This window comes from Hyperoodon ampullatus (genome assembly GCF_949752795.1).
Source record: "Hyperoodon ampullatus genome assembly, chromosome: 10".
Classification (NCBI taxonomy): domain Eukaryota; kingdom Metazoa; phylum Chordata; class Mammalia; order Artiodactyla; family Ziphiidae; genus Hyperoodon; species Hyperoodon ampullatus.
In genome coordinates, this window is record NC_136923.1 from 988390 (window position 1) to 1002638 (window position 14249).

General features: G+C 48.4%; 1 protein-coding gene across 1 annotated transcript in view; it reads right to left on the minus strand.

The window, feature by feature from the left end:
* Positions 1-14249, minus strand: part of TXNRD3 (thioredoxin reductase 3) — a gene marked incomplete at its 5' end in the record, with an annotated part of 51232 nt that overhangs the window by 26967 nt on the left and 10016 nt on the right. Inside the window, 7 exons of the mRNA XM_079714065.1 lie at positions 673-788; positions 2028-2170; positions 3969-4088; positions 5991-6063; positions 6297-6401; positions 8794-8903; positions 10336-10396. Of these exons, the coding sequence (XP_079570191.1) occupies positions 673-788; positions 2028-2170; positions 3969-4088; positions 5991-6063; positions 6297-6401; positions 8794-8903; positions 10336-10396 (728 nt within the window). The remainder of the gene's footprint in view (positions 1-672; positions 789-2027; positions 2171-3968; positions 4089-5990; positions 6064-6296; positions 6402-8793; positions 8904-10335; positions 10397-14249) is intronic.

A 14249-nucleotide genomic window follows, 5' to 3' on the forward strand; every position in this document is an offset into this window, starting at 1 on the left:
GGAGTGCGTGTCCACTGTGGAGGGAGATGTCCAGCCCAGTGTCTCAAAACCAAACTAGTGGGTCACAGGCCAAGATTTTGTAAATAATAAAATGGAATAGAGGATATTAGATCACATTCTATGTAATAAGAAGAAACACTGCTTTGTCTGGCGTGTGTGTTGTGTGTTCACCTGAACAACCGCACAGTGAAAAATGTATTTCTTAAAGTGCCCCTGCTCAAAAAAGTTTGAAAGTCATTGTCCAGCTTTATATGTCAAGGTCGTATGTCTTGCTACAACCGTCCAATGAGAATTCCTATTACATCCCAGGATTAGGACAGCCGTGCTTCTCCTGGTCACCTGGTTCATTACTGTCATACAGACACGAAACCCTAAAGCAGTGAAGTAGTCACTGCTCCCCTGTGAGCTCTAGAAATTGTAGAACCGAATCCCAGACCCGCTCCCAGAGCACCTACCAGGAGACCTGTAACACACCTGTGTGCATCCGTGACCTTATTAGTTACAGAGCCTACGGTCTCTGTGCTCCATTATGTAAACTACTTAGCTTTGCATTGTATGTACTTTTATTTGTCATTAGTTCAAATCTTTTGTGAAATAAGGCAGGGAGTAAATAAACTGGAGACACAGAAACACACTATTTACAACTTACGGTCAGATGCCTCGTTAACTTACCTAGTAATACAGTATTCTTTATCTCCTCGGATTCCCAAATAGCGCGGCCTTTCCCCTGTTGCTATGACAAATTTTGCTGCAGTATAATACGTTTCCTGTCCTTTTCCATTGGTTGCCTTGAAAAGAGCAAAGCAAACTTCACTTTTCATCAAACACCACAGAATATCAGACACCCGGGACTCAGTAGTTACTACGGAGCTTCCTGTCAGCGGGAACACACATGCAAAGATAGTAACGCACTGTGATAACCTCCTGCACAGAAAACAGGCGTGTTCACAGCCTGGTCACCATGGCCGCGGTGCGGGGCAGCGGGGGACTGGAAGGCCAGTCAGGGCGGCCGCGTGGGTGACTGGAGAGAGGACAGAGCGTGGCCAAGTGCGCAGGCCGGAGAGCAGCTGGCATCTGGGGAGCGGCCAGTGCCGGGAAGGAACAAGGAAAGAGGGCGCCAACCCTGAAGACCCTTGTGCGCCGCCCCGAAATCCAGGCTCTGCGGAATGCACAAAGCTGTTCGTTGCTTGTTTCTTTTCAATTACACAAGCAAATCATAAATCCATTTTTATTAGAAAATTAAAAAACAGTGGGATGGAGGGAGGGCAGCCTGGAGGAGGGTCCTGAACAGAACAGCTAGGCTGCGGCGGGGAGAAGGCAGGCAGGTGACGGCCTGAGAAACAAGCCAACCGACTGGAGCTGCCACCCCGGTCTCCTGTGGCCACGTGAGGTTCTCAGCTCTCAACACACCACTGACACCTTTCTAGAGACAACAGGTGACCACAAAAGGACCTCAAGTCCTGTCCAGGCCATCGAGTACTGTGCCACCAAAGCAGAGGACAGAGGTGGAGTAGGTGTGGAGGATGGTATCGGACCGTCTCTCATACTCCAGTTAAATGTTTGTGAGCATCAGAACAGTCTCATTCTCCTTAAGTACTGATCTTACAACACACAAATATTACAAATATAAATGTATAAAGTACACTAATTCTGATACTACTTTTACTAGTGCTTTTATGAATAATATGTACCGGAGTTCTAGTTAAGGTTTCATTTTAAAAAAGAATTGCACTCCTAAAATTTTGATCTTTTTAGATTTTTGAACTCTGAACTGTTTAAACATTTTCTCTTTTTAAGATGGCAATGAAACCGAAAGGCAAATAAGTTAAAACTGAGAATCCTTTAAAAGGCAATTTCTCCACTTTAGCCAGACGTGGAATCAACGAACACTGGGGAAAGCACACGCGTGCACGGCTGTGCACACGCACACCAGCTGCAGCCCTTAACATGCAACACGGAGTCTGGGTTCACGGCAGGCATGGCAGAAGCAAAGAAAGCAATGAACGGGACAAAACGCCCCAACAGACCTTGATTTTATGGTGTTCAACAAATTCCCCGTAGGAGTTGACGTAGGCCACCGCCTTCTCCCTCAGAGCCCGCTGGTAGCTCCAGTTCAGAGAGCCGATGTGGTTCTGAATGGCTTTGGTCATGCTCTCCCAGTTGTGCTTCACTGAGGAGAAATCACCAGGGGGTGTGAAGGGGCTACACTGTCACCGGTAAGTCACATGGAACACACGAGCCACCCTATCTATCGCTTCAAGAATCAAGAAGTGAACAGAAGTTAGCAGCTGAAAGCTTTTTTATGCCAGTCACGGCTTATACTTCTTCCTCTTTTATGATACAAAAGATGTGAAAAGCAGAGTTGTCAAAACAAGGAAAGCCCACGGAGGAGGGTGGGGAGCAGCCATCTCGCACCCAGGCCCCAGGGTCTCGAGGTACCAGGAACACCCCCAGGACAGGTGCGGGACACCTCCCCGGCCACTCCCCCCGGGTCCCCGGTGGGGCTGTGACAGTGAATGCCCCGCGTTGAGATGACCGAGTTCACCCACTTCCTGTCGAAGCCGGGGTGGGGTTGACGGAATCAAGATTCCTCCTCATCCTGGACCTTCTAGGTGGGGTCTCTTTCCTGGATTCGTCTCACCTGCCGATGCCGGTCCCCAAGGAGCCACCAGCCCAAGGCTCCCGTGAAGCTGGGGGAGGTCCCCAACGGCAAACCCATCCATCGGGGGGGGGTTCACCCTCTGGTCACATGTGGACCCGGACCCCTCCAGCGCTCTCGAGGGCCCCGCCCACTGGGACGTGGGACAGGAGGGCACAGGGAAGAGGCGGAGGTCGCAGTGCGCGGAGGCTCGGGCGGCGGCAGTGATCACGGCCCAGGCGCCACGTCACCCTGCCTAGGGCCTCAGTGGACAACAAGGCTCCTAAGACTTTGCAGTCCAGATGGCCATCCTGGTTACTACGTTCCCAGACCCCGTGCCCATGATCCCAGGGGGTTGATAACCATCTCTACACAGCTCACAGGGTGTGGGGCAAGCTGCCTCCTGTCCTGTGTCCCACCTCAAGGGCCACCTTCGCCACCTCCACTCCTCAAGGCTCCTAAGTGCCCCTCAGGTTGATGCTGGAAACCTCAGCACCAATTACGGGCACTAAGCCGCTCCCCTCCCCGCTCCCGTCCCTCCCCCCACCCGCCCCTCCCTCCCCCAGCAGGCTGTGCTGCTCCAGGGCAGGAGTGAGAGTTTCCTCATCTCTGCATCCTCAGAGCCTCACCAATAGGTGTTTTGCAGATTTATTTTTTCTTGGCCACACCGCACGGCACGCGGGATCTAGTTCCCCAACGTGGGATCGAACCCACATCCCCTGCAGTGGAAGTGCAGAGTCCTGACCACTGGACCACCGGGGAAGTCCCACCAATAGGTTTTTATTGGTGAATTTGTTTTCCATTTTCATTAACCACACATACATAAACACTGATAAAAGAGAAAATGTCCTCACAGTAATGGATAAAATCCACACAATGACCCTTGCTATTCTGTTTTCTTTATATTTGAAAGAAATCTGAAAATAGTGATTATTCCCTCTCACACTCTGCCAAGGGTTTGAAATGGCCGAGGCTGCAACCACGCCCTCCCTAAGCACTAAGGCCCACGAAAGCAGGTTTCAACTGACCATCTTTGAGTTCTCTGGGCCTGGCTGGCACACGGTGGGCTCTTCACAAGTGTTTATTAAACTAATTTAAAACTAAACTACAGGGACTTCCCTGGCGGTCCGGTGGTTAGGACTCCACGCTTTCACTGCCGAGGGCCCGGGTTCGATCCCTGGTCAGGGAACTAAGATCCCATAAGCTGCACAGCGCAGCCAAAAAAAACCCCCATAAAACTAAACTACAGAAATGTAAATAGCAAGGATTTCTAAGGAACTCATTCTTTCTTCTTTTCTCCCCATCTATATTTTTACACGCTATCACCCACCTTGTTGATTGTACTCCCAGCCAAACTTCCTTGAGTCAGTTAGTGCCTGGCCCAAAAGGGCGGCTTGGTGCATCAGCTTCTTAGGGATGCAGCCGACGTTCACACAAGTGCCACCAAGACCTGAGAGAGAAAGTCACAGTTGTAACGTTGTGTGTGTGTGTGTGTGGTTTTGCGCACGTGCAGAGTGGGTGTTATTAAAACGTGGAAATGACAAACTTGACGGTCATGGGGTCACCATCACGCCCCACAACAACACGAAATGATTCACCAAACTTGTTGACCGAGGGTCCATGAAGGAGGCCCAGGGATGTGCAAAACATGGATGTGCATGTGAACGGTTTTCTGGGGACAGAGTCCAAAACTTCCACTTGAGTCTGACCCACAAAGTGGTCAGAACCGCGTCAGGTTAATTAGGCCCACGCTGCACTGAGGCCAAGACTGTAGCCTCCAGCCTTTGCTTCTGCAAACCTGAGTCCTCCTCTGAGCCAGCACAGGTCCACTGCCAGCTGCCAGGTAACATCTACTCTGGGTCCTTCAACAACACGGGGCTACAAACAGAAGAGCCCTCTGAGAGGACATCTCTCCTGGTGTGCAGGTTAAGCGGGCTCTTTCTGGACAGGAGAGGGGACGGGGGCAGAGGAAGGAAGAAGAAAGACAAGCGTTCCAACCATACGAGCAGAGTTGAGGTGGATTACCTTTAATGTATGAAATTCCAGGCTAAATTTTTTTGAGTAAACTTGAACTTTAAAAAGCAACTTTCCCGGGGCTTCCCTGGTGGCTCAGTGGTTAAGAATCCGCCTGCCAATGCAGGAGACAAGGGTTCAAGCCCTGGTCTGGGAAGATCCCACATGCCGCAGAGCAATGCAGCCCACACATCACAACTACTGAGTCTGCGCTCTAGAGCCCGCGAGCCACAACTACTGAGCCCACGTGCCACAACTACTGAAGCCCGTGCGCCTAGAGCCCATGCTCTGCAACAAGAGAAGCCACCGCAATGAGAAGCCCGCACACCACAACAAAGAGTAGCCCCCGCTCACGGCAACTAGAGAAAGCCTGTGCACAGCAATGAAGACCCAACACAGACATAAATAAAATAAATGAATTTATTAAAAAAAACAAAAACAAAAACCAACTTTCCCATTTTGTCAGGGTTCTGGCAGGAAACAGGTGACACTCCAGCTGGGGAACTGAGGAGAGGGTAGGAATCATTACAGGGTGTGGCAGGAGAGCAGTGGGTGGAAGGGGGGCCACCACCAGCCCCGTGAAGGGGTAAGCGACGGGGCCAGTGCCACCACGCAAAGCTGGACCACGGGGGAGAACCAGCCTGCAGTGCCCAGCGGGCCTGGAGACCCCGCCCTACGCCTCCTCCTCTGCTCTTCCCGTTACCCCGATGGCCACGCCCCAGCAGAAGCCAGAGGGCACACGGCCAATTCACCAGTTTGTGGGGAGAGCAGGGTACAGACAACGGGGATGGACCGAAGCACAGACAGAAAACACCCAGCACAAAACCTATGCCTTCTATGCTACAGGGAAAAGAGCGTGGACAGGCGAGTACTCTTGTCTACAGCAAAGTCCCAGGCTGGGAGCTTGCTGTGCGTTGCATTAAACGGACCTGGGATGACCACACACACTAACTCAACTGACCATCCTGCAGCCACTGGGGTCCATGATAAAATCAATGCAGAAACACAGAAAAGCATCATGGCCAACTCAGGCGAGCACAACGGGGGGCACACACCACTGCGTGACCACAAGTGTGTGAAAACATCCATGCGTGTGCACAAAAATTATTCTGGCAGAAGTTTTGGAATACTGGGGTCATGGCATTTTTCCCTTTCGCACAGTCTTCCTTAATTATTTTCCTATTATTCTTCCAGTGTCTCCTCTTGTTAACAGTGTGATTGGAGATTTAGTTTCCTCACCCCTGAAACAGGTGGGTTACACTCGAGAGTGCTGTGAGGACTGAGGGAGACTGAGCCGACAGAGAGCCACCGCCGCGCGATGGTGGGGAAAGCAGCTCACCCCACGATGTGCCCTGGGGCGATGGGACCACGAAGTCCAGCACCATGACTCTCCTCCCCAAAACGGCAGCTTCCTATGAAAACAGCCACAGTAGAGATATTGTCATTTTCCTGACACTCCCCCGATTTCTCTCTCCCTTAAACGATGACTGTTTGTGATGAAACCCAGTTTTTCCTCTTCATTAAACCAGCTATTATAACAACAGAGTAGACTGGAGCATCATAAATGGCTTTTTTTTTAAGTAGCAGAAGAAATGCTCATGGCAATCACCAGGAAAATTATCTTCGGGTGTCATTTTCTTCATACCTGAGCACACGCAAGGCCTCCAGAGCCACCACCAATGACAATGAGGTCGTAATCATATGCTGGATCTTCCTGAAGGAGCTTCTGTAATAAACCACTCTGATGTGCCTGAGGGTTAACCAAAGGAGAGAACACAGTATGACTTGTTTTCAAACTATTTCTTTGTACCCTATGCTTAATCAGCATAAATTTCTTTTATAAAAATCTTGGAAACAGTTGACCTACAATTTATGTAAGCTGGAACTGTCAGTTTACCTGGATGGCATTCAGTTGGGTCCAACTAGTTAGAACAGATGCCAAAGCACATATATTTTGTTGGTTATCACCCAATAGTGAGGCATGCGTCCAATGATGGGGAGGTCATGGCCTTATTTCCATGTCAGACAAGGTCATTTTGTAAGCAGCTCTTCTGCCCTTTTCTGTTTGCTCATCTCTGCTTTCCTCAGACCTTAACTGTAAAACTGAGATCATAGGTAACATTTAAACTAGCTCCTGATTTCTGCTCTACTGAATGCACGCAATACCTCGCCTGACCTGTTGACTCCTTTCCTGGATTAAAAGGAGTAAGAATGAAGGATTAGGTAGGTAAAGAATGACTGGCTCTCTGTGCCCATCTTCCCCCCTTAGCAAATCTGCAGGCGGACCACGTGGACAAGATGGCATCCAAAGGAAGCTCAGGAGAAGTCAGCAGGTCTGCACACAATGGAGAAATGACGAAGAATCTGACCTCCTGTCTTAATGATTAGTTGAGATTATTTCCTCTTTTTCCCTTTAAAAACGTTGATAGCCAAGCAGAATCTTCCAAATTGGTTTTGGGACATCGGTCTGCCTTCTCCCCAGATGGCTGGCTTTTCTGATTAAAGCAACTTTCCTTTCTACTAACACTTGCTTTTTTTTTTGCGGGACGCAGGCCTCTCACTGTTGTGGCCTCTCCCGCTGCGGAGCACAGGCTCCGGACGCGCAGGCTCAGCGGCCATGGCTCACAGGCCCAGCCGCTCCGCGGCATATGGGATCCTCCCAGACCGGGGCACGAACCCGTATCCCCTGCATTGGCAGGCGGACTCTCAACCACTGCGCCACCAGGGATGCCCAACACTTGCTTCTTGATATTGGCTTTCGAGTGGAGAGCAGATAAACCTGAGTTACAGAATAACTAAGTGCAGTTAAATAGCCAAGCACCATTTTTCAAGATCCTCTATATTTTGTTCACCTGTGCTAGTCTTCATTTTGAAAACAATTCTCATGCATCATCAGCAGGACATGCACTTTGAAGTTTTTCCTGGTTTCTCGTAAATTGACCTAAATCTTGTAACTTCCTACGCAACACAAACAACTTGCTTCTTCTGGTCAGGAGGCTGACCCTGCAGCACATTCTCTTGTCCACCTGGCCCTCCTTGTGGTCAGAAGAAGCTTAGATGAGGTCGGAGGCTCCACATGTGACTAAACAATAGTTCTGTCTGTGTGAAGTCGGCTGCTCAGTCCCAACACACCGGCTTTCGAATGGGCTCATCCTGGGAGCGCAATAGAAGTGCCACACGACCATAGACCCAGCAGATGTCTTGTGCATGGTCCCAAAGCCGGGTGGCCTCCTGATTCCTAGGGGTCCGTAGGGAAATCCACCTCCTAAACAGCTGCTGTCCAAGGGAGAGTCTTGCAGTCTCGAAGTAGAACTGACATCTCTACAGCCCCAGATCCATGCTCTGACAGTATTTTCCCAGCTAGGACTGGCAAGATCAGCAACTCCAAAGGTGTTTCGAGGCTATAAACTGTGGTACTTACCACCACGTGAGCTGGGTTATAGCTTCCAGGACAGACAGAGCAGGCTGTCACTAGATAACAAGGCCAATCCCAGATTAACATACAACGTAGACAATCGTTTTTCCCGACAAAAATATAATTCTTAATTGAAATCTAAATGTAAGTATTTAATCAATCCCTGATTATTACCATTTGCATACATACATAAAGGATACAAGAGCAGAATTTTAATAAAAGCACACAACTAGTTAAAATACAGACCTTATTTAATAAATAACAATTTTTATCTACTTAACCGAATGATTCCTGTTCATTTCTGCATTCTAGGAATCAAATAAGCAAAGCTTTGCAAAGCTCGCAGGGTCAGCAGCCTTGGTAGGAGTCCTATGCACCCTGGACCAGAATGTCCGTGTTGAGCTCGTTTCACTAAACCTTGAGGAGGGAAGAGGCCTTGTTTCCGTCCCGTCAGGAGGAAGAGAGCAGGGCCGCTCACCTGTCTGTCCTGCAACCTCACTCAAAACCTCCTCCTTCTCAGCTTCTGAAGTTTGAATTCGTAGAAAAGCTAATTTCCATTAAAGTAATCAAGATTATCTGATAACCATCCTATAGGCTTTTGATTTTACAAGCTCCAAAAGACACAAATGAATAGACTTCTAAAAACCATCTTCTCCCCCTTTTAAATATTTTTTTTAAGACAAAATTTGAACAAACAGCATTCCAGAACACACGATACTGTCATTACCTGGAAAGTTCGGTCACATCCGCCCACATGCACTTTATTCACAAAGATACTGGGCACGGTCCTCTGATTAGTGATCTCCGACAGCACCTCTTGAACACTGGCCCCATCATCTACGGAATAAAAGATTAAATATGTAAAACACTGCAAAGGTTCTAAGCCTTTGTGAGCTGAGCTGAAGTGTTAGGACACTCAGACACCCACGTTTGCACACCCACAAAGGTCAACATATCATAAAACTTTATAAATGATGACTTGAGAGGGGAAAACACTCAGGTGTTCAAAAGGAACCTTAAAGAATAAAGACCAGGGCTTCCCTGGTGGCGCAGTGGTTGAGAGTCCGCCTGCCGATGCAGGGGACACGGGTTCGTGCCCCGGTCTGGGAGGATCCCACGTGCCGCGGAGCGGCTGGGCCCGTGAGCCATGGCCGCTGAGCCTGCGCGTCCGGAGCCTGTGCTCCGCAACGGGAGAGGCCACAACAATGAGAGGCCCACATACCGCAAAAAAAAAAAAAAAAAAAAAAGAATAAAGACCAGTCTACTGACTCCATTTTTTTTTTTTTTTTTTTTGTGTTGTGTGGGCCTCTCATTATTGTGGCCTCTCCCGTTGCGGAACACAGGCTCCGGACGCGCAGGCTCAGCGGCCATGGCTCACGGGCCCAGCCGCTCCACGGCACGTGGGATCCTCCCAGACCGGGGCACGAACCCACGTCCCCTGCATCGGCAGGCGGACTCTCAACCACTGCGCCACCAGGGAAGCCCTACTGACTCTTTTTAAAATAAACACTTCTAAATTAGAATTTGATTTATAATCCAATGACTAGGCAGAGACAGATAAGAATCCTCTTTAAAGAGCAAACATAAAATAAGATCTGCTTTAACAGTGGTAACTCAGAAAATATTTCCTATAATTACTTTTGAAAAATCTTTATGATCATAGTCCCTAAAAATAGAACTGGGCCATAAGTACTTCACGCACCCTACTTGGGATACTCTTTAGAAACGTTTCAAAGATTCTAGAATACTTCACTTATTAAAGTGACCTGGCTAAAAGGAGGGGTGAAGTCCATGAAGGCTCAGATCAGGTGTTTGTTCACCATGACGTCTCCCACTCCTGCAAAACACATGCACGTGTAAAGTGCACAGATGACAGGAATTCAAAAGCATAAAGCTGGAAAACTGACGTGTTGCCCCTCACGGGGTAATACCCTCAGGAAACGGGCAGATTCACTTCACTTATCACAGCTTCATCTACTGTGCTAGAAAGTTGGCAGACACATCTGAAATGCCTGAAGGACTTCCAGCTTACCGGCTTATACATCTTCCTTCTAGTCCCTCCCCTCAAATGCAAAAAACATAAACAAAAAAAATCTACGCAGATTATTTTCATATACAGGTTCATTCTCTGTGGGGTTGAATGTAGATGAAATCAGCTCGTCTAAGCGAAAGAGACAGGAGTAAATGGAATTGAATGAGGCAAAGGGAAAGAAGTCAGTCTTGTTGGCGTTTATTACAAACAACAACGTGTACTAATCATTCTACTTACCAACTTGATCAAGTTCCAAGATGTTACAGTCAACTCCCAGAGAAGAAAAGAGTTCTTTAACCTGCAACAAAAATGCACCTAAGGTTTACTCTCCCAAAGGTTAGACAGAGCTATGAAATATGGGCATAGTGACAAGGGGTGTTCACAACAGATGTTCAGGAACATGAGCTCTGGTCTACGTTCTCCCCCCTCCTCTACGCGTCTTCCCAGGAAAACCTCACCCCACCTCTGGTCTACGCTCTCCCCCCTCCTCTACGCGTCTTCCCAGGAAAACCTCACCCCATCTCTGGTCTACGTTCTCCCCCCTCCTCTACGCATCTTCCCAGGAAAACCTCACCCCATCTCTGGTCTATGCTCTCCCCAGTCCTCTATGCATCTTCCCAGGAAAACCTCACCCCACCTCTTTCCTTCCTTTACAATCTGCATTCTCGATTTCCAAATCTGTAACTTTTGCCCAAATCCCCTTTCTGAACTCAGGACGAGCAATATTTCTCCACCTGGCTGACACAGGTACCTCACGTGCAGCATGCCCCGAATAAAATTCATCTGTTCCCACATCACTTTTCCTCTTTGCGTTTTCTGTCAACAGTCATTAAGCCATTCAACAAATACTCATCCACCACACACCTACTATAGAGGTCACCCATTGTTCTACCTACTCAAGATACAACAATGAGAAAGACACCATCCCTGCCCTCCAGTAGGGGAAACGGACAATTCCACCCTGTCACCATTCGCCAGTTGCTTGAACACAAAACCCTAGGTCCCTGCTACTCAGATGGGGGACCAGCAGCGTGGGCATCACTAGGAGCCGTCAGACATGCAGACGCAGGCCCTGCATGCTGATCTGCGTTTTGAGAACTCTGCAGAGCGCGGACTGTGAGTCATTCCAGCGCTTCCCTCTCCTGCAGTGTCTTCCTCCCCTCACGAACCCCTCATCCATCCCGTTAATTACTAAGTCTCGACAGTCCTCTACATGGAGCTAGTTCATCTTTCCAGTTCCCCACAGTCGCTGTCCTCAGCCAGTGATACCCACCACGGGAATTTCTCAGCTCCCTCCTAGGGGCTCTCTAGGTTGCAGCTGATGAGGTCAGCTTTCAGCAGGGCTCCAACCCTTCAACGCCCTCAGCCCTCAAGGTAAAGCCCAGGGGCTCCAATTCCAGGATGGAGGCGTGAGGAACTTGGCAGAAGTGCTCCCTGGCAAACGTCCACAACTGGTGGAACGTGTTTGAAAAGAGCCACTTAAAGTCTCTCGAAATTGAGGGCACACAGCAAATAAGGAAACATTTATTGAAGAAAATCTACTAGATGTCAGTAAGAGCGGAGTCTGAGGCACCTGAGCCGTGACCTGCGCCTTCCCTCCTCTGCCCCCGTCAGCGTGATGGAAGCTCCACTTCAGGTGAACGCGGCCAAGGGAACGAGACTGCCTGTTCCCTGAGATCCCAGCCACCAGAAGGGTCAGGCCACCACCATTTCCCAATCTCCCCACAGCTCTGAGTGGCAGAGGCTATATTCCCGGGGAGCGTGGCCAGCAACATGGGAAAAGCTCCCTTCCTTCAACCACCCCCACTAATAAATCCAAGTTTCTATCCCAGGCAAAAACGCCAGGGCCCTGATCCCCCTGGCTCCAGCCCACTGGTGGGGCCAGGTTCCAGGCTGGGAGAGGCCACCGCCTCACCAGAGCTGCCCATAAAGCAGGTTGTCCCTCCAAGACAAGGGGCTCACTGTCCCCACCCCAGCTCTGGAGCAAGGTCTCAGAGACTCTGCTCAGGGCAAGAGGTAAACCACAAGACCAGAGAGCTCCAAAACTCTACCCAAAGGAACGGGCTTTATTTGAAACAGACTGTGGGGAAGTTCAAGTCTAAAGGTGCAACTGAAACAATGGAGATTTCAGTGGTGAGCAGTTAAGGGTAGGCTGGTAGCTCCATCCTCTGTAGCCAGCTGGTTTACCAGAGAGCCAGGGAAGGACAGATCGAACAACAACCCTTCTAGGGTCAGAACAAACTGCAAATTTGCCTCAAAAACTACAGCTGCAAAGGGGCCCAGATTTAATTAGATCAGCAAATGGAACAATTTACACACCAGGGCATTGTCAAAAACAGCAGAGCAACCAACCTGCAATTAGTGGAGCCTAACACCTGGCATGACACTGACAGGGTCAGAAAATATAACACAGATGCCCAGCGAGAGCCCTGCTAGCTAAACCCCTGTTATCCCAGGGTGGCTGCGCAGACCCAAGGCTGCACCTCTGAGGAGCATGGGAGGCTCCATCTTCAGGTGGAAACAAACTTCCCCCAAATAATCCAGCCAATGCACTACAAAGAAATAAACAAGCAAGCAAAAACAAGCCACAGAGAAGGAGGGGTCCAGTATCTGGAGTTGCTATCATACATTACTTAAAATGTCCTGGTTTCAACAAAAAAAAATTACCAGACACACAAAGAAACAGGAAAGTGGATCCATACACAAGAAGAAAAGCAGGCACGAGAACCTGCCTCTGAGAGGTCCCAGATAGCATGATGAACTGGCAAAGCAGCCACTGTAAATACATTCAAGGAACTAGAGAAAAGTATGCTTCAGGAGATATGAAGGAAGGTATGATGCTAACATCTCATCCAGTAGAAAATATCAATAAAGAGACAGAAATCATATAAAGGAACCAACTGGAAATTATGAGAAAGTACAGTAACTAAAATCAAAATCCCACGATAGTATCTCAGCACTAGACGTGAACTGGCAGAATTAGCAAAGCGGAGGACACATCAGTGGAGATTATGCAGCCTCAACCACAGAGAGAAAAGACAAAGGACAGAACCTTTGAGAAATATGGGACTGCATTAAGCACAATGTACGCATGGTGTGAAAACCAGTGAGAGACAGAAAGAAAAGGGCAGAAGAAATATTTGGAGAGATTCACAAAAATATCCCAAATTTGATGAAAAACTGCAATCTAAATCCAAGAAGCTAAACGATGTCAAAGTAAGAGAACTCAGTGAAGCTCTGGAAACTGGTCAGAGACCTACAGCAACCAAGTGAATGCTCAGTGAAGAGCCACATTTAAATGGGAGAGAATTCTGTGGCACCTTCTATCTCCCCAGTGCTGCACAGCACAGTAAGAGGGGAGCAGCAGCCTGGGCCCCCGGTCTCTTTCACAGCGTGGAGAGAGCAGAGAGGCCCTCGTCCCCACGTGAGGGCTGCCTGAAGGACTGGTCTTGGTGAAGCCTAACTGAGACTGAGTGAAAAGCACACATACAGACCCAGGGAAGATGTCCAGAAAAGGCCTCAGAAGAGCTTAGGCCTCCATGCTGCACTGGTTAGGGCAAGTTTTCCCTAACTTGGAGCCAGTCTGTGAAGACTGGGAGAGGTGGCCATATTTATAATGCCAAAATTTCAAGAAAAGATCACATGCATACAAAGAAACAGAAAAAATGGCCCACTCAAAGGAAAAAATGAATCTCCAAAAATGTCCCTGAACACATATAGACTTCATTCTTACTAGACAAAGACTTGAAAACAACTGTCTTAAATATGCCCAAAGAGGAAAACACAAAGAGCTAAAGGAAATCAGGAAAATGATATATGAATAAAATGAAAATATCAGCAAAGAGATAAAAATAACCAAACAGAAACTCTGAAGGTGAAAAATACAATCAATGTATTATAAAATTCACTAGATGAATTCAAGAGCAGGCTCAACCAGAGAGAAGAAAAAAGCACCAAACTTGAAGACAGGCCCTTTGAAATGATTAGGTCTGAGGAGGAAAAGGGAAGAAGAAAAATGAACATGGAGCAAGTGACTTGAGGGACACCATTAAACAATATACACGTTATGGAAGCTGCAGAAGAAGAAATGGGGCAGAGAGCTTATCTGAAGAACTAATGCCCCCAAACTCTCCAAATTTGAGGAAAGACAT